Source organism: Heterocephalus glaber, unplaced genomic scaffold, assembly GCF_053883595.1.
Source record: "Heterocephalus glaber isolate CG9 unplaced genomic scaffold, H.glaber_assembly_v1.0 deba00001531, whole genome shotgun sequence".
NCBI classification, from domain to species: Eukaryota; Metazoa; Chordata; class Mammalia; order Rodentia; family Bathyergidae; genus Heterocephalus; species Heterocephalus glaber.
In genome coordinates this window covers 21,767,616-21,794,245 of record NW_028258329.1, presented here as the reverse complement: position 1 = coordinate 21,794,245, position 26,630 = coordinate 21,767,616, and the positions used below count along the sequence as shown (strand labels likewise).

Genomic DNA, 26,630 nt, shown 5'->3' with positions numbered 1-26,630 from the left:
TCCCAAGATTTTGAAAAACACCTCATTTCATCCTTGTCCCTCCCTATGCACCTCTCTCCCTGGATGGGGCCCTTACCACCTCCATCTTGATTAGTGACCACCTGCAAGTTCACATTCCTTAAAACATCACTGTCCAAGGGGCTGCTCTGTGCAAAGGCCAGCTTGCAACAACATCAATGTAAGTGCTTCTCTCGCATTCCACACCCTTGGTGATCTCCCCTGGCCCATGCTCCACATGTACATCCTTCTCCCTCTCTCGCCAGCCCTGCACTTGGATTTTTGTTTTGAAAGCATCAACACATTTCCTAGGCAGAGGCAAGATGTCAAGCAAAGGTACAAACATGTAAAAGCACAAGATGCATCCAGAAAAGAGTGAGCAAAAGTATTTTCTCTGGGACTCCGGTCTATGTCTGAAATCCCCTCACTCTGCCATCTCACATTGCCAACTCTGTGAGATTGAACCATGTGAAATCACTTTCACTATAGGTCAAAATGGACCTGCAACAGCAGTTTCATAATTTAGTCTAATATCTTCCATGGCGCTGACAGCCCTGTGCTTTTTGCCTCTCATCATCCCAGGCACCAACCTCCTGCCTCACCAGCCACCTCCTGGGTCAGAGTCACAGCTCCCTATGGCTTTGCACATGGGCCTGTCCTGGCACTTTCCTGGCCCTGGCAGCTCACAGTTACCAGAAAACAGCAAGAAAATGGGGTCCTCACCACCTCAAACTCCCACAGAGCTCCCTTTGGCTCTCTATGACCCAGGTCTGACTTGCTTTTCCAAACTGGCCATCTCCTCTCCAGTCACCTGAATCTGTCCTTGGAGCAGAAAGGAACTCTGAGTCCTGTGGTTCTCATGCCTGGCTCCTCACACCTCAGGGACACTACATTCTTGCATTAGCCATTTTCTCCAGCCCTGCACACATCCACCATACATGCCAGTCGTGCATACCTAATAGTTAAAAACTTTTTAATTCATAGCCTTTAATTTTTAGAGCAGTTTCAAATACACAGCAAACCTGAACAGAAAGTATAGTGTACTTAGGCACATGTGTAGCCTCCAAACTCTCCCTGGTACATTTGTTACAGTCCATGGACCATCATTGACACGTGGTTATCAGCCAAAGAAAAATGCTTTTGAACAGGTCGTGTGTATATTTTTTTAAATCCAAGCAGCACAAAAGTCTATACAGGGAAATGCCAGTCTCTGTCTCTGGTCCCTGACTACTGCCCCCTGACCCTCCTCTTCCCACCCCAGTGACATATTCTATGTTATTTTAGTTGCTTTTCTAATTGCTGACACAAAATGTTCAGCTCCCAAAGTTAAAGGGGAAAAAGGCTATTTTAGCTCATAGATGGTAGAGCTTTCAGTTCATAGTTGGTTGGCTCCAAGGAAAGGAAGCATGGCAGAGGGTCATACAGGGGAGAAACAGCCCATGGCAGGGTAGACAGTAAGCAGCAAGCAGCAGCCTGCCTTCTCTCTGTCCCTTTATATTCCACACAGGCTACGAGCCTATTGATTGGTACCACCCATACCCAGGGTGGGCCTTCCATTTTCCACACCCAGAACTATGCTAAGACAATCTAGTTATCACATATCCTTAATCCCAGTATCACACCCCCTAGCTCCAGCATCACATGCCCATAATCCAGCCATCTCCCAAAAGCCCCACTTATCAGCACATAAGGGGGGGACATCTTGATACAAGCCATAACATATGTATACAGTTGTTCTTATTATATGACTCCATACCCAATTTCAGCACAGATGTGGTACACCATACATACTGTAATGAACTTTAACTTTTTCCTTTCAACATATATTGACAGTTGTTTAATATTGATATAAATTAAGCTATTTCTTTCTTCCTACAGTATCCTGAAGACTCATCTAAAGAATATATTTATATCTTTACACAATCATCCCTGATTGATGGAAATAAGGACGTTTTTAAAGAGATTTCCAGGCCTGAACCCCAAAATTATTAAATAAGAATTTCAAAGGGTAGACCCAGGATTTGTCTTTTATATATCTCCAAGTTCCCCTCAGGTAACAAAGCAATAAACTAGTCCGTCCTAATTCTGCAGCTGAGAAAACTGGAGCTTGGAGAGGCAGTGTTCCCCCAGAGCCTCAGTGTGAAAGATCCCTGGTTAGGAGTTATGGGCAAATTAATCCAAGTAGGGTGTACGCCATTTTGGTCCTGTTTATGGGGAAGTTGCAAGCAATGGTTTCTTGTAGTACAGTCGTTGGTGATTCTAGGGAGGGCTCTGATGTGCCTCTGAGACACGGAAGGCAAGGCCATCATGGCTGGAATGAAAAGTGTGTCCATTCCATTGGACTCTGAATTTATGGGTGGTAGGCTTAGATATTTTCAATAAATAATATATTAAATTTCTTCATAACTCAGTGGAATCACTTCTGGCTGTTCTGTAAAAGCAGATTTCTGTGTATCTACAGAGGACATGATCTAGAAAGATCCTGGGTTCTGGAAAGCTCTCATCTCTACTTTAATGATGATTCCCCACCAAGCAGGCCGTTCAAACTCGGTTTCTTAGACTATAAAATGAAGATGATGATGATATCTATATTATTCGCTACCTTATGGGGTTTCTGTGACATAATTTTGTATGAAAGTATTTTTAAAAATATAATGTCTCTCATACAAAATGGTAACATTATATCTGGGCTAGGGGTAGCCTTTTGCAATGTAAGGCCCTGAGCTTGATCCCAAAAAGAAAGAAAACACACACACACCCATCACACCCATGTGCGCGCGTGCGCACACACACACACACACACACATGCACACACATACACAGAAAGATATGTTGTCGATCAAAATGCTTTGATGTAGATATGACCCAGATCAAATTGACTAACATTATTCACGCTTCTGATTTCAATTTTTTAAATTAATTTTTACCTATTATCATATAGTTTTTAACAATCCAATGACCATGAAGGTATAAAATTAGAAAAATAATAACCACGTACATAGGGACTGATAGAGCTAGATAACACCACCATATACATCATTCTAAATGCTCCTCAGAGCAACACTTTGAGATCTATTATTAGTATTAGCCCCATTTCACAGATGATAAAAGCCAAGGGCAGAAAAGCTTAGGAACCATTCTAAATTACCCAGCCAGGAAAAAGCCAGTATTTTGCATCACCCCCAATACTAGTCTTATTTTCCAAGAATGTCCATTGTTAAATAATTAATTGCATATCTGTATTAGTTTTCTGTTTCTGCATAATAAATTACTCTAAAATTTAGATGTTTAAAGAAAGAAACTTTTGCTGACTCTCACTGTCTCTGGGTCAGGAAGCAAAAGTGGCATCTGGGTGGCTGAAACTCCAGGCCTCTCGTTTGGTTGTGGTCCAGATATCCATCTGGCCTGCAGGCTCATCTGAAGATTCAGTTGGAGAGCCTCTACTTCAAGTTCATTTGCACAGTTGTTGCCAAGTCTTGGTTTCTCCCAGGCTGTTGGACTGAGAGCCTGTGGTCAAAGGCAGAGGCCCGTTTCTAGCCACGTGGCCACCATGACCCTATAACCTAGAAGCGACATTCCATCACTTCTACCGTAGCCCACTCAGTCCCACTCATATTCAAGAGGAGGAGGCTGCGCAAGACAAAAGGATCATTGACGGCCATCGGAAAGACCGCCTGCCGTGATAGCCTCCTAGAACTTTTCCAGGCATCTAAAAACTTCTTTTAAAACAAAAATTCATATCCATTCCAGCTTTCTTTTACAGACATCAGGGTGGCCCCCTCATCTAACAGAATTCCTTTGTGTGGAAGTCATATGACTTCATTAACAAGTCCCCTATTAATTGGGCATATACCATGTTACTCAGAAAATAAGACCTAGCTGGAAAATGATCAGCCTTGAAAGCCAGAGATCAAAGATGCCAGCCCTAATCAGCCAGGCTGTCTGTCAGCTATTGAGAGATGGAAGGATAAGACCTCCTAGTCTCCAAGCATCTTCAATCCAGGGGGGAGAAAAGACAACTAAAGGTCCTGGCAGGTGCCACTGTGGATGGAGGGATGAGGGCCACACAAGCTCAAGTGGGTCTGAGCACATCTGGTACTCACAGAAGTCTCCACCTCTTTCCCACAGAGGAGCAAGCTGAGCCACCAAGTTGCCATTTTTTATCACCTGCCCCTCCCATGATTCGGGTGCTGTAACTGCAACCAGCACCAAAGACTGGGGTTGGGCAGGACCCACAGTGCCATTTTTCAATGATGCCCAGATCCTAATTCTAATAAATGTCCTGGAAAATGAAATCAATCTAAGTGAAAACAATTAGTTTCTTTTCAGTCAGGGTTTTGGCATCTTTTAGTCACCATCTGAATTATTTTATGCGGTATTCTTATGGAACTATTTTTTAAACAGAGAATTTTCTCTTCATTTTATTCTCATCCAATGCTAAAGGCTATTTCTGAAAGGATACATTACAGAGTAAGCTTAATGTCTGTTGCTCAATTGGTCATAAAAGAAAAAGTCAAGGCTTGAGAATCAGTGTCTCAGAACATCCCTGTGTCGCAAAGTGCTGTTCGTGGCTCTCCTGACGTGGCCTGGCACCCTCACAGCCACTGCTCCTGTGCTGTTATCTCAATCACTTATCACTAAGAAAGAAACTTCATTCTCACGCTTTGCTATTGTGTGGCAAATGGGTGCTCAAATTTTTTGAAAACACTTCCTATTAAAGCCAAGACAGAGATGCGCCTCTAAAGGTGATGGGAATAACTGAAGCTGCTACAATCTCCATCTCTTCCTAAGCTACTTTGCCCCGTAGAGTGTTCTGGACACTGCTACAGCTATCACATGGCTAGCAGACTCCAAACCCCCTTGAGAGGGGGAAAGTGTGTGCATATTTCTCAGGAAGATCAATGATAAAGCTCACTGCAGGCATCAGAGGTGTCCCTAAGGGCCCGTGTTTGTAAGATATAGGATGGAGCCAGTAGGGAGAGAGAGGGGCCGCCAGCTCTCACCCAGGGTGGGAACACTGAGAACTTCTCCATAGGTTTTGTCTCAGGGCTGCAGGGGACCTGTCAAGACAGAAAGTGCATCCCCTACACTTAGAAAGACCAGCTTTGCACCTGGGGGGCCCTGTAAAATCACAGCTCTGCCTGCCTGAGGGGCATAGAATGGTGGGGAAGGACTTGGAACCATTCAGTTAAGCAGTTAGTATTAATCAGGTGCAATCTACCACTCTTTGGTGACAAAAAAAAAAAAATCCCTTGACTGTGACCTGCTTCGACTTCCCGACCCACAATAGTACTGATACACTAGAGCCACACTGGGGAGTAGCTAACCCCAGAGCATCACTCAGAGCCAAACTTGAGGAGCTCAAATGTTGAAGCATTGCTACCAATTTCAAGGCAGTAGATGAATCTCAGGGAAAATACACTTGTTGTACATTGTGGGGTGTTTAGCAGCAGCCCCAGCCTCTACCCACCTGATGCCAGTCCAACTGTCCATTTTATAATAACCCAAAGTGTCCCCAGAGATCACCCAGTGTGGGGGTAACAAAACTACTCATGTCTGAGAAGCATTATTCTATGTAAAGAAATAAAATATAAATAGTCATAGAGGGAGAGATGTGTACTAGCTGGTATTTTGTTGCTGCAGACAGACAGATCTCAGAGAGGTCTAGAAATGGAAAAGGAGGCCTGTGGCTGTTGGAGGACACAGATGTGGCACTACTCATCTTTCTCAATGCCAGACTGCCACTTCTACAGCTAGTTGTCCATAGGAGTCACTGGGGTAGCTGCAGGATGGCACAAAGGGCTTAACTTGCACCAAAAGCTAACACTACCTAATATCACTAGCGTGTCCCCATGTCTCCTATCTGTCTTCTCAAGGAGCCTAATTATACTAATAATATATCCCTGAATTTCATATCAACAAACGGACTCTCTCACTGCGAATAATTCAGGCCATTCCACAGGGATGTCAGCAGCATCAAAAATCAGATTTTGCTAGGCATCACAGGGCATGCCTATAATCCTAGCACTATGGGAGCCTAAGGCAGGAGGATCACATGTTCAAGCCCAGCCAAGGCAACTTAGAGACTGCAAGATCCTGTTTCAAAATAAAAAACGAGGGGCCTGGGGATATAGCTGAGTGCAAAGGTCTTGGTTCCATCTCCATTGCCAGAAAAAAAATTAGATTTTTTATTTACCAAAGCAGCATATGGACCACAAAAAAATCTCATATTAAGTTAGGGTGGGTTTGGGTGTGGGGTGCAAAGGAAACTCAACTATCACAGCTTTTGATGTTTCCTTGCATTATCTGTAGTATTCTGCTAAAGCAGAAAAGCAGTTTACATGGCTAAAGAAAGCAAGTGCAGGAAGAATCTTGGTTGTCTTAGAAATTTCCAGACAGCTGAAGCAAATGGGGGACTGGCCTTGTTGACACTGCTTCTGCCAGGCTTCTGCTAACCCCAGTCCTTGAGGGTCAGGCAAAGGGAGTGAACATTCGGGGGACTCTCCAGAGTTCTCCTCTAGACCCCAAGGCTGCTGCCTTGACAGAGCATCATAGAAACCAAACAAACAGAGCTGCAGAGGCAGGGACTCCATTTCCAGACAGAGGAAACTACCTACTGAGGGTGAATGAGGACCATCAATGGACTTTACTACCTTCGGGAGTCACCTGCTGAGATGAAGATAAACACCTGCCACGGTGCAGTCAGATACTGTTCTCCAGCTCTCCAGAGGCTGCTAGGGCAAGAAGTCTGCTGGAATTCAGTGGCTGGTCTGGTTATTCCCAAGTGCTCTCTAGAAGACAAAGTTCAGGTCAAGGGAAAGCATAGGGCTCCTCCCCTTGACAAAGCCCCAGAGCCAGGGAACAGGTGTAGCCTGCCAAAGCAAACAAAAGCTTCCTTCAAACAACAACAAACAGTTAACACCACAGGCTGTCAACATGAATTAGCCTGCCCAGCAAGTGAGAGCCTATTAAGACCCTGTGCTCAGTCCAGCAAGCCTTCTGCAAACAAAAACACCATCCTTTCCTCCTGCTCCAGCTGTTCCCAGAAAGCCAACCTGGATGGAAACTCACAATGCCAGAGCCGAGACACTTCTGTGGCAGGCACAGGGCCTTAGACATCCTGTGCTCTCAGGACCCAGGCAAGTACTTTCCTGAGCCCTACCTGGGCACTTCCACCTTCTTGGCCCTCTTCAACAATTATGCCTACATTGAAACTGATTTTTGGTATCACTTTAAATACTTCAGTGTTTTATTTTCTTAATGTTTTAGGCAAATTTTAAGAGGTTTTGGAGGCTGAAAACCGAAATCTTTTCCTTTGAATATTTCTATTTTATTTCTAATTTTAAAACAAAAACATTTTTCTGGGCCCCCTAAAATATCACAGGCCCTCGGCCCTACATCTTGTCTGGAGAAGTAGGTCCATGAGGCAGTAGATATTGTAATTTTTAGAAGTACTATTTTCCACAACCAACAATCCAACAAAACACACTCCTAGTCTCTGTTGAAAGCACAGTGTATTAATAAAATAACTTGCATAGTATGTCTGGAAGTTATATATTTCAATCTATCACTTCAAAGTTATTCTTTATATAGTTAAATTCCAAAGGGCTTTTTCTAAAAAAAAAAAAAAAAATCACAAGATAAAGACTTTCTTCAATATTTTTATTTATATAGAAATACTTAAAAAATGAAGTAGCACCATTACTTAAGTTTTACCTTTATTATGTAGAACTTTAAATGTCAGAAAAATAAAACTCTTGATACAATTTCAAATCTTGTCTCAGCAAATATAATATTAGTATTTGACCATGAGGTTAAAGGCCCTTTATCATAAAATAAAATATACTTTGTTTTTTAAACTTTGCTCAGTAAAGTACATTTAAGCTCAAGTAACATCACCTACATATACATAAACAAGTGGTAAACAAATGTATTAAAATAGAAATACTAAAACTATAGTGGTGCAACAGAATTTTTGTAACTTGCACTGAATTCTATTTATACAAATGTTAGAAAGCATCAACAGTTCCTTTTGACATGTTTATACATTTCCATTTTTTGTAATAATATAGAATAAAATATGCTTTATATCACTGAATAGAAAATATGCTGGGTGAAGCAGATCTAGAAGATTTGTCTGAACCTATAAAATCTCCATCCCAACAGAATACTGCTCAAAACGTTACACATTTTATGGTTTGTAATTCCGTCACAATTGTGTGATTATTAAAATAATACAGTGTTCTTTGCCATAAGGCCATACTAAAATAAAAAGATTTAACCCAGCTACAAAAAAGTTCACTGAACTTAAATTAAAATACTTGTAAACATCTTTGCAATATGAAATATAATTTTTCAAGTCAAAAAAGAATAAAATACTTCAATCTGTATTAATGCAATTTCTCTTTAAAACTTTTAAAGGTTTTTAATATATAAGAGATATGTTACAGTTTCTTTAATAAAGCTGCAGTATCCTGGTTTCACAGGAACTCCTGGCCCTTCCACGAACATTCAAAAAGGATGCACTGGCGTCCCACAATTAGCATGGGAGGAATCCACCCAGAGAGGAGAACACACGAGACAGTCCACACATCCCATAGCACGATTATTACCACTCCATCATCATCACTGTTCATTTTTTCCTACTTTAAGAAAATGGAAAACTTGTGGGGTTCTCTTTTTTTGGAAGCTTCCTATTAAGTACAGTGTAAAAACTATCATCACTAGAATGTCGCCGTTCCTATTATTTATAGAGCATGCATTTTGGGTGGTTCATATTTCCCAGGCTACAGTACTCTCGATGCAAATATGCTAGCAAGTTCCTTTGTTCCAAAATTACATTTTAAAAGTGAGCGGATACTACAGCTTTCCAAGCTCCTGTCGATCTCAGAGTGTGGGGAGGGTGGAGAGCAGACGGTGGGGCACCGGAAGCCGGCTGCCAGGTGCTGGGGAGCAGGCCCGAGAGGAAGGGACCCTGTCCCACGCACGGAGCGCGCAGGCCCGGCAGCCTTCAGGAGAAGATGCGGATGGCCTGCGTGACCGCGGCGTGGCAGACTGGGCACTCGGGCTCGCTCTTCTCGCAGATGCGGTTGGCGCACTCCATGCAGAAGAGGTTGTGGCCGCAGGGTACCAGCGCAGCGATCACTTCGCTCTCGAAGCACACGGAGCAGTCGCGGCTGCCCTTCCGCCGCAGCCCCGAGGAAGAAGAGGAAGAGCTGGAGGACGAGCTGGAGGACGAAGAGGACCCCGACGTGTCCGAGGACTGCAGACCGGGCAGCTGCGCCCCCAGCCCGTTGGCATAGGCAGCATAGGCCAGACCACCTCCACCTGGGTCGCTGCGCACCCGGCGAGCCAGGTGGTGCTCGCCCGCCCCCGGGGCCATGTGCAAGGGCGGGGACAGGCGCGGGCAGCTGGTCCCCGGGTGCAGCCTTCGGTGCACCAGGAGACCCAGGTTGGCGTTGGAAGGCCCGCCGGCGCCACCCCCGGGGAAGACCACAGAGGACGACGAGGCGGACGAGGACGCGGAGGAGCAGGAGGAGGATACGGGGGCCGCGGAGCCGCCTCCCGGGGACCGCTCGAATTGCGCCCAGAGAAGGGGCGCGCCAGGAGGGGGCGCGGGCGCCGGATCGAAGGTGGGCTGCAGCTCCGAGCAGCCCTCGGGAGACTGCGCCGGGGCGTCCCCGGCCGGATACGTGTACCCATTGCCGTTGTTGTTGTTGTTCCCGTTGTGCGAGAAGCTGAGCGCGGGGCTGGGGGGGCTGTAGTCCGCCAGGCGTGGGGTGGCAGCCGCGCTGCCGCTGGTCCCCCCGCCAAAGTAAGAGTCTGTGGAGGCGCTGCCAAGCGAACTGGAGCTGTCGTTGCGGTAGCTGGAGAAGGGCTTGCGGCCGGGGGTGGGCGTGATGCTGGGAGTGGGCTTGCTCCAGAGGCTGCCCGGGCCGGACCCGCCGGACCCGTGGTGCAGGTCGAAGCCCACGTCGGTGCCGTTGGCGTGGAAATCGTTCTCGTCGGTAAGCTCGACGATGCCACCGGTGCGCAGAGCGATGTGCGCCTCTATCTCCTCCCGCGCGCGGTCCACATTCTCCGGCATACCTGTCACCTCGAACACTGGCTCCTTGTCGCGGCTGGGCGTCACGATGTATGTGTGCGTCTGCTGCTGGATGCGCTTGATCGTGGCGCCTTTGGGCCCCACCACGAGCCCCACCACGCGGTAGGGCACCCGCACCTGGATGGTGGTCTGCCCCGGCAGGTTTGGTGGCCCGGGCACTGCGCCGTTGAGCGCCGTGTTTTTATTCCGCGAGGCTCGGATCATGGAGAAGTGCTCCGCCGCAGAGATGATTTCCCTCCGAGCCATGGCCACATCTTCCTTCCTGCCCGTCACAACAAAGACAGGCTCCTCCCCGCGCACTGGGGTCTTGATGTAAGTGTTGGTCTTCGCCCGCAGCGCTTTGATTTTACAACCTGAGAACCAGGGCAGAGGAGAGGGAATGGGAGAGAGACACGCCCATTATCCCGGGTAACCGCGGAGACCGGGGACCGCGGGACTCCCGACGCCAAGAAGGGGGCGTCTCCTCTCCGACCGAGGCTGATCCGCGGCTGGGCGGCGGGTTCCACCCTCGAGGCGCTCGAGGAACAGCCCATTGGCTGCCTGGCCCTCCTCCGGGGACTGCAGTTGTCCCAAACCAAGCCCGAGAATCCCAGAAAAGTCACCCCGGGAGATGCGGCTGGGACCTGGCCGGGTGCATCCGCCTCCTGAAAGACCCCGAGCGGGGCTGGGGGAGGCAGCCGCAGCGGCGACCGAGAAGCGCGGGAGGCTTGCAGGGGGGGCGCAGTCCTGAGACCCATTGTTACTGCGCTGCGCTCCATTCCGCTTTGCAGAAATCCAGAATCCTCCTCCCCTCGGATGCTCACTCCTCCTCCTGAGCCATCCCAAAGGACCGACCAGAGGCCCCCCTCCCCCCGCATCTCCTATTTAAATCACCGTTCCCCGGGTGGGCTGAGTGGGGGGCGTCAGGGGAGAAGGCTGTGGTCCCAGCAGAAGAAAGTGCGTCCTGCGTGGTGGCCGCGCGGCTCTGGGAGGCAGCCTGCCTGCACTTTCTTTGTCTGGGGCGCTAGCTCTAGCGCGCCTCTTCCTCCTCCCCAGGCCCCCCGCGCCGCGGACTGCGACCCGCGCATCCCCGCTCCCCATCCCCGCCGGACCCACCTTGCCTCCCTACGATCTCCGCGACGTGCTCCGAGCTGGGCACCGGCACGCACTCGGTCATGTTCACGCTCTTCTTTCGCGGCTCGCTGTCGTACAGAGACGCGCCCTCGTCGCTGTCCAGACCCAGCAGAGAGAGCTGGTCGAGAGCAAGCTGCAGGGCTCGCTGGTCGTCCAGGGTCTCGCCGCCGCCGCCGCCGCCACCGCCGCCGCCGCCGCCGCCTCCCCCGCCGCCGTTGCGCTCCAGGTCTGCGAACAGCGAGCTGGGCATCGCGCAGCCTTGCGCGCCGCGCCCCCGCCGGCCCTCGGCTCCCCGGGCGGAGCGAGGTGCCGGCACAAAGGCGGCCGGGACGCGGGCGGTCAGGGGCGGGAAGGCCGGCCAGTCGCCGAGGGCGCCGTGGTCCTCTCCGGGCGCCGGCCGTACGCACCGGGCAGCAGCTGCAGGAGCCCCGCTGGGGTCCCTGCCCAGGTCCGCCCGCGGTCGGGGTGGGCGCAGAGCTGGAGCCGCGGCCGCGCGTGGCCCGGAGCGCCCGGCTGGTGGCCACAATGCCAGCGCCCAGCGAGCAGGCGAGCGGCAGCGGCGTTTCTTGAAGGAGCCCCTCCCCGGCTCCGGCACTGCGCCCGCCCTCGCTGCGCGCCTCGCCTCGCCTCCTCTCCCGCCCGCCACTGGACTGAGCTCTGCAGCCAGACGGCTCCGGAGGGGGACGAGGAGGAGCAACGTCACCGGCGGGAGCTGACACTACAATGCTACTGACACTATCGCTGGGGGAGGCGATTGGCGCGCGCCGGGCCGGGGGCGGGCGGAGGCCGCGGGCTGCGCGCGGAGAGCAAGCCCCCCCCCTGCACCCGCCCCTTCCTCGCCCCTCCCCCCCGCCGCCGCGAACGCCTCTCTTTGTTGTCTGTTGCGGGACAGGCAGGCGCGGGGCGCTCATGTGCACCTATCCGCCGGGGACAGTCGCTATCCCCATGTCGTCCCCCTCGCCCGGTGAAAAAAAGGAAACTCGGATGCCAGCGGCCCGGCTCCCCAAAAAGCGGTGCTTAGGAAGTCCCGTTAGTGCTCCTAAATAAACCATCAGTGCAGCCGCCACTAGGAGGAGGCCTGTCAGCCACTCGAAAAGGCGGCCCGGGCCCTGGGACGCGGAAACGGGACTCAAGGCCCCAGGACGCACGGGCACAGCGGCTCCAGAGCGGGCTGGAACGAGACAAAGGGAGGTCCGCCCACGCCGCCACCCGCGCGTGCGCCCGAGCCTGCATTTCTGTCCCCTCGGGCACTTGGCCCAGCTGGTTTTGGAGATGTGGGTCCCAAAGCCAGAGGCCGAGGCCGGCTGCGGTGAGATCCACGCTCGCCAGACCGCCGGAGACCCAGAGAACGCAGGATGCCAGGGTTCTGGATTAGCCCGGCGTTAGGGCCGCGACCCCTCGGGCTGGGACTCGCGCACGAGCGCCGCGGGACACCAGCCCGCGCGCCAGCTGGGGGCGCAGGCGTGCGCGCGCGCGCGCGCGCGGGTGCCCGCGCCCCTCCCCGCCCCGAGGCCGGGCATGCGCAGTACTCTCCAAGGCGGCTCCGCCGCTCTTTGTGCGCTCCTCGGGCGGGGCAGGCGCGCTGCGCCCCCTCCCGGCCCTGACGGGGATCAACTCAGAGAGAGCGCCACCCGCTGCCGGGAGGGCGGGGCCGGCCGTGGGCTCCTGCGCGTCTCCCTGCGCGCTCGCCCCGAGGTTCTGCGCGCTCCTCTCCTTTGTTCGGGGACCCGCCGGGCACGTCCCGCACCGCGGCCGGGCTGCGGATTTCGGAGTTTGCGGATGTCCGCGCGCGGGTCGCAGAGATCCCGGGGCGATCCCGAGGTCTCTGGGTGACCGCTGGACCCCAGGTGTGCTCTGCAGAGCGGGGAAAACAATAGGTGTCCTGCCCTTTCCAGGAGTGCCCTGAGGATTAGCTGGGATGGGGGTCGCGGGTTACTGTGACAGGGACATGGGTAGACGGTTCCTCCCAGGCCGGTGCCTTCGGAGTACCGGGGGACCCCGTCCAACGCTGGCCTGGAGCTGTCTCGGGGAGGAGGTGCTGATTATTTCCTTGGGGAAGTGAGGCTTAGAAGCCACTTACACTGGTTATTTCCTCAGGATGTTTATGTTATATGCGCTTGGTGTTGTTCTTGAAAGAGAATACAATGAGGGTGGAGGGGTGGCGGGTGGGGGATGGTGTCAAGTCCCTCGTGAAAGCCACCACCTACAGCGCCTGGAGGGAATCCCTGTATTTTTTACCTGACTTAAGGATTCTGAGCCCAATTAATTTGGGACTGAGGTGGGGAATGGAGGATGAGGAGGAAAGGGCGGTGGCCCAGAGGCCCCAAGTGAGGCCGGCGGGGCGGGGGGGGGGGGGGGTGAAGAACACCCGAGGCTGGTTTCTGACGTCTGGGCTGTTTTTAGGAATTTAACAGCCTCCGGTTTGAGGGTCACTGAGATTTCCTTTTTTAAATAAACCTGACGAAATTTCCCTGATGAGATGCACAGGTCATAGGGAGGAGGTGTAAGGATCCCTACACACACAGCAACGTTTGCTTATGTTGGAGAGCTTATCCACCATCTTTCAGGCTCGCCTGAATTCCTTCCCCCCAACCTGCTATGATAGGATGGCAGGTGGGTTAATCCTGCAATCCGTTCACTTTAGAGGACCGGATTCTCAGGGCAGTCCCTGGAGTCCCTAGACACAACACTTCTCCAAAGTGACATTTTAATGTCATTCTTTTCCCCTACTGTATGGTGGGAGTAGGAACTGTGCTTGCCTGTAGCTGCAAACGTCCAGCGAAACCGTATGTCTTGATCACATGGAGGATAAGCTGAATTTGACCCTGGAAATTCATGCAGACCTGCCAATACTGCGGTTCCCCTGGTGGTCCTGGAGCTGGGACGGGAAGACGTCAGTAAAACCTATGCAAAGGCCAGGGTGTCGTTCTGAAACCCCGCCTGGGAGTGGGCAGGTGACAAGTGTCACAGGGTTATGACATCTGACAGATCCGGTTATAGGCTGGTGTCAGCTCCCTACCCACCTCTTAGGACTGTTTAACAAGATGCCTGGCGCTAGCAAGAGGCCACCTCTCTGAATTGCAAAGCATGGAGCAGATGTAGTGGCTTCACCCACAGCACTTGCTTTCTCTGCTCCTATCCAGTTCTACTGACTCGTCAGAGTGGGGGCACAGGAATGCTTCTATAAAAGTAACAGGCCTTAGATTTCAATTCTCAATGGCTTTAATAAGTCAAGACATGAAACTCAGAAAGCCCAGTTCTGTTTTCAAATAGATAATACAACCTAACCCGAGTTTCTGGTTAGAATTTCCCAGGCTCCTGTAGGACCCTGAGGTTAACTACTTTTCCTGATATGAGACACATTCCCCAAGGATGTCTCAGTGTGGCCGTACTATTTTTTTTATTAGCATGAGAGAAAAGTTTACAAAGTTTGATCTGGTAATAGAGTATTCCAGTTGTCATGAAATGGGAAAAGGTAGAATTTTCTCACAAAAGCAAGTACAACTAATAATAAGAAAACATTGTATTTGTTTCCAGGGATCTAAAACTATAATATTTTGCATATGTCTTGCTTAATTCTGCAAACTAAATAGCTGCCAAAAGAAAGTAAAATCCTCTTGTGAAAATATGCACACTTTTAACCAACTGGTTTACTATTACGCAGCAAGAGAAAAGAGCCCGTGATACAGAAATGAGCTAGGTCTTTCCCTGGAGCACTGGTCATGTCCAATTTAGTCACATGGCAGTCAGGTGCCCAAAACAAGGAGCCTGCCTGGTTTCCTTCGAGCACTCCCAGAGGGAATACCTGAGTTGTCCTTTCAATGGCTGAGGTCTGAGAATTAACTGAGACTAGTACCCAGCACGGGGTGGGGCACCCAGTGGGAACTAAAAATACTTACTAAGTCCAACACAGTGGTACACACCTGTAATCCCAGACCTCAGGAAGGAGAGGCAGGAAAACCACAGCAAGTTTGAAGCCAGCCTTGGCTACATAGAGAGTTCAAGACCAGCCTGGACTGCACAGCGAGACTCTGTCTCAAAAAAAACAAAAACAAAAAAAACCCCACCTAAATAAATAAATAATGTGTTAAGTGAATGAGCTAAGCTGAAAAGCCACAAAGGTATAATTTTTTTAAGTATGTGCATAAATAACTCAGTCTCTAGGAAACAGTTCAAATGACTCCAGCCACAAGGACATGATTTTGAGTAACATTAATGGCCACAGGTTATTATGTTATGTACTTACTATCCACCAGGCAGTGAAGCAGATGGTTTATAGAAGACTGTCTTGTTTAATCCTCATAACTGCACCAAGGTCCCATTTTACAGATGCAGATAAGTTAAGTCATTTGTCAGGCAGAGGCAGATGTAAGCTTCTAGCAGGTGATCCCTAAACTGCAGGGCCCTGGGAGAACCTAGTGATTTGCTTGCAGGGCCACATGTTTTGGTAACATTTTCAAGAGTGAGGTTTTCATCTTTTCCTTAAGGAGAACCCCTAAGATAATATAAGCTGCAAACCCAGCACATGTTAGCAGCACTACTGTATCCAAGGTCACACATGTGGGAAGTGGCACCGGAGCCTGTGGTCCTCATCAAGCAGCCTTTCCTTCCTGTCTGGGCCCTTGGCAGGGAGCAGAAATGTTTCCCACTCTGCTTCTCACATAGGCGTAGGAGGCTCCCACATGTTTGGGGGAATAGGAAACCTCTTTTTCTGATGTTCTTTCATTGCTTTTGTATTGTTAACGTGTGTATAACGTATAATGTGTGACACACTACTATTTCGAAAAGTATTTTAATAATATGGGAAATGCTCTCCTTATGTAGAGTGGCCACACAATAAGGAGTGAGTGTGTGCATGTGTGTGTGTGTTACTAACTCACTAAGCATTAGAAACTGAATGAATAGGTAGAAAGAAATGTATTAGAATTTTAATAATGGTTATTCTTCATTTGGAGCAGTTTTATTTTCATTTTACTTTTCTGTGTGTTTCAAGTTCTAAACATACATCTTTACTCAATTAATTTTTAAAAGTAATATGTGCTTAGTTTTAAACATTAAGCAGTGCCAAAAAGCTTAATATAAGAAAGAGCACTCGCTGCCCTATCTTTGCTGTAAATAGAAGCAAAAAAAAAAAAAAAAAAAATCCAAAGCTCATCTTAGTAACATATTTATTTTTATTAAAGCTTTTGGAATTATGAGTAGAAAGAGCAGAAGTTTCATAAATTTTATTAAATCAGCCTTTAAAATTTTAAACATCGTTTGGTTCATAATTGGTGATAACCATTCAGTAATAGCAGAAAGGAACACTCGAAAGAGAAAGTAATTTGAAAATCTCCCAGATACATGAAAACTGGAGGAGGCTGGTTCCTCGTTCATTCTCTTCAGCAAGAAGGTACTGTTTCATCTTTCTGTGATCTGTGAAAGTCTAACCGTTTCTACAATTAAAATCTCTCTTTTCCAAAGCCTTAGGTTGAACCCCTGTCTATAAAGTGACCAATCCAAAGGTGGTTAGGACCGCAGTGTTACCGAGTGGCCCAGCGCTGTGGTCTAAAATCCTGTTTGACAGCGAGTGAACTGAAAGCCAGAATGGGAAATGGCCAAGCTGGGTCAGTGCCTTTTGGTGTGGAGCTGGGGTGTGTGGGGACCAAAACCCCCCATGTGATGGTCCTGCTGTTTGATCCCTTAAAGGAATTTGCAGTTGCCTCTGCTGAATGCCTCCTTCACTCCATGTTTTGTCTCTGGGGTCAAACCAAATGTAAGCGGTTGCTAAGAAAATTGCTCCCCAAATCTAGTAATGGACAGTAAGGAAAGGGTGATTGTGCAGGACACAAAAGATGGGCAGCCTCCCAGCCTCCTCTCTTGACCACTCACTCCTCCTCCTCACTCACTCACTCACTCCCCTTCCCTTGACCTTACACAGAGTGCATCTGGGGGAAGGAAACATCTCAGAGGACGCATAACCCAAGTCAGGGGAACAGCAAACATCATCCCAGTGCTGCTAGCATCTATCGGGAGAACTTCCATACCACAGAAATAAAACAAAAGGAAAGATGATGGAGTACTGCTCTTCCATAAAGAAGGATACACTTAAGTCACTTAGAGGAAAATGGATGCCATCTTGAGACCATCAGTGAAATAAATCAGAAATACAAGCTTAAATAACGCATGGCCTCTCTTATGTGAGAAACCCAAAGTATAAATCATCTAAAATATAAGGCACATAGTAGGAAACAGGGAGATAGATCTTTGGCGAATGGGAAGGGGACCAAGAATAGAGCAAGGGAGTAGGGGATAAAAACAGAAGATGTGTTATGTGTAAGTACCTACTTGCCACGAGAAATGTGATCATTATGTACTGTGAACAGGAGGAATAAGAAAGAAGGAAAGAAACTCTGCTGCCCAGGCAGTGTCCACACTGGAGCCTCTCTCCTTCACTTCCCACGGTTCACCCAAAGGTACACATTAGCGTGTCTGTTATGTACGTTAATCTACCCTCACTCACCTTTCTGGAGAGTTGGAACTAGGGTCGGAATCCAGTGACTCCACTGAATTGACCTTCTGAAATAGGAATGTGGCCAGAAAAAGAGAGCCAGAATTCTGCTAAGATGTAAAACCGAAACGAGAAAAGTAAGTCAAGGGACTCACACTCTCGAGATGGGGAGCTTCTAAGGTTTATTCCTCAGAGGTGAGGATGACAGTGTGACGACAATTAAGAAAGAGTGCCTCATAGTCAAAGTGCTCAGTGAAGAGAGACTTAAAACAACCACACTTGGAAAGGGGTGCAGTACAGAAGGGGAGATGTTGACAGCTCTTCAGAATTGAAAGAACTACTCAGTGAGCATCGGTTCTTGAAACTCCATAGAATGGAATGAGGTGTGATGCTATTGGAAGACAGACACCAAAATAGGACAAGAACCACCCCCCCCCACAGCCAGGCGCACGCACACGCGCCCTGTCCATCTGGAGACACCTACAGAAGGTTTGTGCACTGCTTGTGTAGATGGATGAATTGGATGAGTGTTGACATTTTGAGTTTTCCTCAGTGGCATCTTGACATTCAGCTAGTCAGCCCTTGAGCTTTGGTTTTCTCATCTGTGAGATGGAGGAATAATCCTCGTGTAGGCACCTAACTACTGTGGGCCCTTCCTTCCGGCCAGTACATGGCCTAGTGGGATGAGGGCTTTCTTTGATAGACAATGGAGTGAGAAAAATTTTAAAACTCTTTCATCTTTCTCAGTATTTTCACTACATTTGCACATCTTCTGTGTTTCATAGTATTTTCTAAACAGCAAAAATACTTTTATACCCAAGAAGATTTTTGTGTCTATATTAAACATCAGAAAAAGTCAAGATGCTGACTAACAAAAGGCAGCCATGATAATGTCAGAAGTAGCTCTGAACTATCTTCAGTTTATCCTCATGATAAAATTATTTTTCTATGCATTTCAGTTAATAAAATTTATGTCAACAATGCTATTGAAATATTAGCTAATAATAGTCATTCTATTATGTTAAACCACATCTTATACAGTGTTACTTATTAAATTATGTAGTTATCACTGTTGTGTGTGTACAGCCACATGGAGATTTGCTGGCCCTGACAACTACAGACATATGAAAGAATGTTTTTAAGTAAGCACAGTCATTAATAAACCTAGTGACAGAATTAAAATGTAGGCCATGATATAAATTCCACATCTATCAGGAAAAAAGAAAGGAAATACAATCTTTAGGCAAAAAAATTTAAGAAGCATTGTAAATAGAAATATGTCTGGTGTGGGGGCACATATCTCCCAGCACTCCGGGAGGATGAGGCAGAAGGATCGCATGTTCAAGCCCAGCCTAGGCAACTGATTGACTCAGAGACCCTGTTTCAAAATTAAAAATTTTAAAAGGGCTGGGAATACAGCTTAGGGCAAAGGCCCTGGGTTCAATGCCCAGTACCGAAAGAAAGCAAGAAAGCAAGCAAGCAAGCAAGAAAGAAGAAATAAAAGCAGAAAACAACCAAATAAATAAAGCAAATACCAAGTCAGTAATAATAGATTGAAGGAAAATACCCCCTACCTCGAAGGGTGATTGATTCTCATGTAGGATCTGATATGCTTTGCCGAAGTTAAGATCCCAGTCTCCGGAGCAGGACTGACTTCCGGGTTCCACAGTTCCTGGCCCTGCCTAGTAGTGGTGACCTTGAGCAAGTGTCCTGTCTTCCTGTGCCCAGTTTCCTTATCTGTCAAACAGGGGTGCCTCATTCATGGCTGATGTCAGAAGTGATCCTTGCAGATCACATGGTAATGCTCACACTGCTGGTCAGAATTTTGCAAAAGAAAACAGCCTTTGTATCCTGCCATGTTTCACTATGCTGTGCAGCTGCACGGATGAAAACAGCAAATACTGCCATCTAAGGAGAGCTAGGTCATTAAAACAGATTTAAAGGTTGAGAAGCAAATTTACTATACAACAAAGGTAGAAATTCAAATGAGTGGCAGAAAAATGTATTTGAAAACAGTGCAGAAACAACTGGGTTTTTAAGAAACTATATATTAGGTTGAATTTTTTTAAAACTCACAACATATACCCAAATAAGTTCCAGGTGGATTAAGGAGTTAACCTTCAAAAATGAACTCATCCAGGAACTGAACAGAGATGTAGGCAACTGCTTCTATAATTCTGGAGTAGTGGTAGGGCTTTCTAAGCAAAGGGTAGAATCACCTAAGGAAAGACCTAGAGAGAGAAACTGAAAAACTCCACTGGACTCTACAGGACTATCCAGCTGCCTCCCCCAAGGAGGATGCACATAACCCATGTGCTGTAGTGACCATGAAATGTACACAGATGGTCCTCTTTGGGTGTGATTACTACATACAGAATTCCTCATTTAATGATCCAGTTATGTTCCTGCAACTGAGTGGTTAAATGAGTTGGTCACGAACAAAGAAATAGTCAAAAGCATTGGGGATTTAACTCCGTGGTTCTGCTGCCTACCTCGCAAGCAGAAGGTCCCGAGTTCTATCCCTGGTACAGAAAGAAAGAGAGAGAGAGAGAGAGAGAGAGAGAGGAAGGAAGGATCAAAGGCAACTCCAACTTGATAACTTTGCTTTTACTTTCATAATTCTCACATGCAGTAGTGTAATGTGTAACAGAACGTAAGAATACAGTGCTGTGCTGTACAGTACACAACTCTGACAAGTGGACCTGGGAGAGGACCTTGGTGTTGGGAGAGTTCATAGTAGGGAGATCTGGCTTCTTAGTCCTTCAGAGAGGACTCCATCTCTGGCCCCGAAATAAATATGTAATGAGAGAAGAAAATGCCTTCATGTCTGAAGTGAAAAGGGCAGAAAAGTTGTCAATTTATGTTTATGGATTATGGAGCACTTCCAATATACCAGGACAATGCAAGTCATTAGTATTCTTAATAATCCAGTGAAATAGTAAGATCATCTCTGCCTGTCCAGAGAAAACTGAGGCTAGCTGTTAAGTAGCAGGCAGAGCCTGGGCAGTGGAGGCAGGGTCCTCCCTCCCGCTTAATCATCGAGGGGTTACACCTGTTATTTCAGGTCAATTTTAGACTGAAATGCATAAATACCCACACACACATACATGACATGTGTATATACATGTGTGTGCCTAACACTTGTCCACATTCTATACTGTAACCACTCAAAAGCTACCAGTCAAGCTATCAGCAGTTGAACAGAACCACAGTGACAAACAGACCTCACAATGACCGGCAAAGCCAGACTGTAAGTTAGGACTCTGGTCCTCCTGGGGGTCTGCCCTGGACCCTGGTCACCAGGGAGAGGTGGCCTCCACTGTGACCTGTGGCCCTCAGCAGCTTTCTTCCTCCCTCCATTCCGAGCTCCATCCGCACCGTCTCCTGCTGATAGTCATCCCTGTTTGGGCTTGAGGAACACACACCTGTGGTGGGACCCCAGATTGACTCTTAGGGGGATCACACAACACAGACTCAGGCCTTCAAGAGGGGGAGGGCCATGGGCTAAAGTTCTGCCCAGACTTACTCCAGGAAGGGCATTGCAGCCAGAAGACAGCAAAGGTGAGACTGGGCCTCTGTATCTGACACAAAATAACTTATCTCTTTAAATGAGAAAATAACATAAGATAACTATTGAGATGAGTACTGTTGTTAATTCCATTTTATATGGGAGAAATGATTATAAGTCAACCTATGTGCTACTGGGCAGGCTATTTGTAAAGAACCATGTTAACATTTCTCTTCCCTTGCTTCCTTCCTTTCTTTCCCCCCTTCCCACTCTCCTGTACACAGATCTTTAGAGGCACCTTCTGTGCCAGGCACTGCCTAGGCACTGAACTCAGAGTGATCAAGAGAGGGGCTCTCAGAGGAGCTGAGACTCTAGCAGCCAACCAGCATGATCACATGAGTAATTACAAACAGGGGTAAATGCGCCTGACACATCGTAAGTGTTGATTTGTTGGTTGCCTTTGATTCGGGGTTTCCTGCTGAGACAGGAAGGAATGTAAATCTGTTTTTCTCTTGAAACCAGGGCCTGTACAGATTTTCACCAACCCCCAAGATGGAAGCATCTCTTACAGCTAACCAGCACTGGGAGTGCTTCCTACAAGCACAGAAGCTAATTTTGTTAAATCAACTCTACTACTTTATTGCTGCAGTAAAACTTTCCTAAAAACTTCAGAGGCACAAATTCCTGCCGTGTTACAAAGCCAATTATCCAATTTAGAAACGGGGGCTTTTACCGGAAGACCCTGTTGCCAAGTTCTGTGGAGATGCAGAAGAAGGGAAGGGAGGACATTCGAGGCTTAAAAGAGACTTGTTTTCCTCCTGATATCCCTGCACCACAAAGTGAAAGAGGCAGGACAGATGTGATGAATGACACCTGGTATTTTATTCCCTTTCTTCCAATTGCCCTAAGTTAAATGATTTCTAGTAAATTAATGCTGAACAGGTGTTACAGGAGTCACTTCAAAATGACAAAACCCCAGCTGGACACTTTGGCCAGCAAAAAGCAGAGGGTTTGGCTTGAGCTCCTTGTGCCACAGCCAATAAATGAAAATTTTACACAATACTAATATTCTCCACGTGGATTTAGGGGGAGAAAACAGAAAACTTTATATTGAATGGGGGGCGTCTAAGAAGGAGAATCCACTTGTGCCGCTGACATGGGCAGGATGGATTTTTTTAAATTGCACATACAATGTTTATTTAACATGTTTTCGTATTTCTTAAAGCATGGATTTTTGATTGCCCATCGAGCTTGTATCTTTTTACTAATGGTTTTCATTGTTTCTAGTACAGAATAAATTTCCAAGAAATTTATCTTGGGAAAGGAGTGACTCCATCTTCACAATTATGCAGACATTCCCTGGCAGCTTCTTTCCCACCCAGCTTCCACTGAACATTCCAGTGGAAGAAACCATTCTTGTTTAAATTGTGTTACACACACACACACCACACACACACAGACTTGTCTAGAAGGCGCCCTGCAGGGCAGACACCCAGGCTGCAGGTGGGGCTGTGACAACGACCAGGAATGACAGACACCCCACCTACCTCCACCTAACCACCTGGGGTGCATTTGCTCTAAGTAACCAACAATCCCAGGGTGAAGAGAGGGTTCTCTTTCTTTGAAGGATTTGAGAAAACATCAAACACCACAGTCAGAGCTCGGAAAGGACTGAGAAAGTGACTGAGGAAGGGAGACAGCCTTGTTGCCTCAAGAGCAGACCCTGCAATTTTTATAAACTTCTCCAGTGCCCCTGTCAAGGAGTGAGAACTAACAATACAGCCAGCTTGGTCCAGGCTAAGACAGTGCAGGAGAGAAACTACACTCCCTGAGGCCCCCGGAATTGACCCCCAGCCTGCGTCTCCTTCCCTTCTGCCCTCCTCCCCGCTGTAGCTGTAGCTGTATCTCTCACCATCCTCTCTTTCCTCCTCCTCGCTCTCCCTCCCCTCCTACCCCTCCACCCCCTCTTCTTCTTCTGGCCCTTGTTCTCCTCCTCTTCCTCCTCCTTCTTAGCTATTACCCTGAAACACATTGCAAGTTTGCGAGCTTTGTCACCAAGCAGGTGTGTGTAACCCTCTGTGGATACCTGTTTCCTCCATTTCAGGACTGGTAACCGGGCTCACTTTAGAAAGTGCTCATTTTAAATGAGTGGTTTCTCTGAAGTGCTTTGCCCAGTGCCCCACCCAGAGGAGGGCTCAGTGATATGTGCTATTCACATCTTCCCTCCTACTTTATCTTCCCACCAGTGCAGCACACCATGTTCTCATGACTCCATCCCAAAGGCTCCTCTTTTTCATTATTTTGCTTTCATAATTCCTATCTACCTTTAGGTCTCATGGAGCTGCCACCTCTCCAGTGACACCTCCTAGACCTATTCTGGAATCAAAAGCCATCCCCCCATCTTCTAGCAGGAGCAGGGGTCTTCTCAAGGACCCTTCCCTCCACCTGGGTGCAAGGTTTGGTGTGGGCCCTCTCACGTCCCCTGCCAGGCTGCAGGTTTGGGGGGGAATCTTTGTGCCTGTTTTTCTGAGTTTCCTCAGAAGCTGTTATACCAGTGCCTCGGTTTCCACTTTGGGGAAGTGGGAGGACATTAACCATACAGCACTCAGTGAAGTAAGCATGAGAGCAAACTGAAATGTGGGTAGACCCTGACGCAGTGCCTGACACAAAGGAAGTGAGCACTCATCGAAGGTGCCGGGAGGACATCTGTGGGGAGTGGAACAGCAGAATCATTGCTGTGCTGAGTCAAGGGGGTCGGAGTGAGAAGGTCTCCAATTGGCCATGTGCAGGGTGCCCTGGTGGATGGGGCCAGCAGATGTGAGGCCACAGATAGCCTTAATGTTCCCACCGCAGCGGGCCAGTCTGCAGTCACACAGATGCTACTGTCTCCGCAGCACCACAGCGTAGAAGGGGCAGCCTTCAACTGCAGCCCCACTGTTCCCAGGGGCCACATCTGTGGCTGGAGCCCTGCCACCACATGTGCCTGGGCCAGGCAGGCTTCTGGGCACAGGCACCACTGTCCTGGTGACCCATCTGCTGGGAAACCCAAGGCTTACCACAGAGTGCAGCCAGCTGAACTGGGAGCACAGGGACCATCAACAGGGACAGACAGACAGCTGTGGTGGGAGCTGAGGGCCCTCCCAGGCAGGGGACATGGCCCAGCTTCACCCACTCCTGCTTTGCTGCGACTTTCACAGAGAAAATCATTTGTGACACCTTCTTCCTGGTCCATGTCACTTCTAACACACTTATCCCATCATTCTTGCCACTTTAGGAAGCAGTTCTGGAAGTCCTCTTTTCTGAGTGTCTTACCTTCCACGGTCATTTTGACTTTGGAAAAAAGCCAGAAGCTGCACAGTGACAGATCCAGTGAATAAGGTGGATGAGAACACAGTATCATATTTTTATGAGTCTGCCTTTTCATTAGGTGGCACTTGGCAGCAGCATTCACTGTATTTTTGATCACACCTCCGAAGGATACAAACGAAGACTTCTAGAACTGCTTTATTAAGTGTCAAGAATGATGGGATAAGTGTGTTTAAAGCAAGAGGGCATATTCTAAGGGTGACTAAAGGTGATGTGTCTTTTAGTGTAATAATTTTTTATTTAACCATGAAGCATATATATTGACCCCTCCATGTACACTGAACTCTGAAACTGGCTGTCTCTTCTCCTGATCTGCTGTGGGGGGCTGCACCTCGCTACTTCTGCCCAGAACTGAAGGAGGCAAATGTAGGAAAAGATCAAAACTCCCAGTTTGAAGTGTGGTTTCTAATGATGAATGCATATCACTTTTACATTGTCCTGAAGTTAAAACTCACAAGATGGGCCACTGTAAGTCAGGGACTGTCTGCAGCGTAGGAGCTACATCATAGGTTGCTGCAAAGCTCAAATGAGAACATCTGTGCCCACTACTCTGAACTCCAGGGAGACAGGTACATGTGTACACACACACACACACTACAATCTGCAAGTTGCTGTAACAGCAATGCACAGCACCTTTCCACCGGGTCCCAGGAGCTGCAGTGCCTTGGGGCGGGGGGGTTGTCTCTGGTGGAGTGAGATGCACTCCAGGAGGTATCTGAGGAGACTGGGATTCTGAAGGTGATTTATAAGTTGACAGGCTGGAGAGGAGGTAAGAGGAGGTTCTCTGAGAGGCACAGAGGAGCACTTTGCGGTTGGACTCAGAACAGGAGTGTTAGTGGGCATCACATGAGGCTGGGATAGTACCATACACAAGGCTGCACTGGTGACCTGGGGGTCCAGTTCCTGTGAGCAGTTGCAGGCTACTGGAACAGACCACATTACCTCCTGTCACTCGTGCATTACCAGCCTCAGGCCACCAGAAGAAGCAGGAGCAGAGCTGGCCAACGGGTCACTTGCAGATCTGCCTGCCCTTCCCTTTTCATGCCTAAAATAGACACTTTTTCAAGAAAAACTTTTTTTCTGGTTGTAAAATTAATAATGCTCATTAGTGATGATTTTGAAAATATAAAACAAATCTCTTTTCCCACTTTCAATTAAGAAACTCACTTAGTAACAGCAATGTTTTCTGGCCTGTCAGGTTAATTAAAAGTCTGGCTAACTGAATATTAAGTCATTTAGCTCTGCAGTCATGCCCTTTGGCCTTCCCTCCAATGATCTGGGGAAGAACCAGCCCTCCTGTGGGCCTTCCTTCCAGGGCCACCTGCCTTGGATCCTTGCTTCTGACCCAGGGGGAAGAGCCCTGTCATGGCGTGCAACACACTGGTGCCCCTAAAGGCCACCCGCTTTAAAACGCAGTGGATTTTGCTGAATGTAAAAACCATAGCTTTTAAATCAGAGCCATCAGGCATGGTTCTTAGCTAGAGGCTTGCTTTTCTTGCCCACGGGGCCATCTTCTCGCCAGCTCCTGGGCTCTTCAGTAGCTGAGGTGTGGCCAGCTCCAGCCCCCAGGTGACAGGCTTCAAGGCACGTGTGGTTAAGAACTTCTCCATCACATGGTGTTTATTCACCCGGACAGCAGGTGAGGAGACCCCAGAGGGAACTAGTTAAGTCAGAGCCCAAAGCTAGATTCTCCTCATTAGAGAACCACTCACCTCATTGTTCTTGTAAATAGACTGCCCCCACTCAGCTTTTAAAACAGTTTACTTTCAGAAAGTACCTGAAAGTAAGTACTTGCTCTTTCTCTTCCAGAAACAGATTTGCCAGGGAGCTGAGGCCCAGCTCTGTAATCAGGCCTCAACTTGGCTCTGACAGCAATTAGTGAAAACAGCAAGAAGCAGAAGTTTGATTCATTTGGGTTACTTGTCTGGTCAGGTCAACCTTGTCTGTTTAAAAAAATATACAATGTTTTGGGGGGTTTTTTCTAAGTTTTTAAATATTACCTTATCCAAATATTAATTAAGGGGTCGTGTTTTACTTTGCAAAGAGATTTT

The 26,630-nt window shown here is 48.1% G+C and overlaps 1 protein-coding gene and 1 long non-coding RNA gene across 3 annotated transcripts; one reads left to right on the top strand and one right to left on the bottom strand.

Moving 5' to 3' along the window:
* Nucleotides 1-7,646: 7,646 nt before the first annotated feature.
* On the bottom strand, nt 7,647-11,901 carry Mex3b (mex-3 RNA binding family member B). The gene is made up of 2 exons (XM_004852878.4): nt 11,198-11,901; nt 7,647-10,455 (listed from the first exon to the last, which is right to left on the bottom strand). Exons 1-2 carry the CDS (start codon nt 11,463-11,465, stop codon nt 9,008-9,010), a joined length of 1,716 nt encoding a protein of 571 aa, XP_004852935.1. The 5' UTR covers nt 11,466-11,901; the 3' UTR covers nt 7,647-9,007.
* Nucleotides 11,902-12,817: 916 nt separating this feature from the next.
* LOC101710225 (uncharacterized) lies at nt 12,818-23,276 on the top strand. Of its 2 annotated transcripts, XR_015441777.1 has the most exons (4): nt 12,818-13,062; nt 16,679-16,821; nt 17,136-21,648; nt 21,736-23,276. It is a non-coding gene; the product is annotated as an uncharacterized LOC101710225 (long non-coding RNA). The 2 variants fall into 2 exon arrangements; XR_015441776.1 differs by having other exon boundaries at nt 16,679-21,648.
* The last annotated feature ends 3,354 nt before the right edge of the window (nt 23,277-26,630 follow it).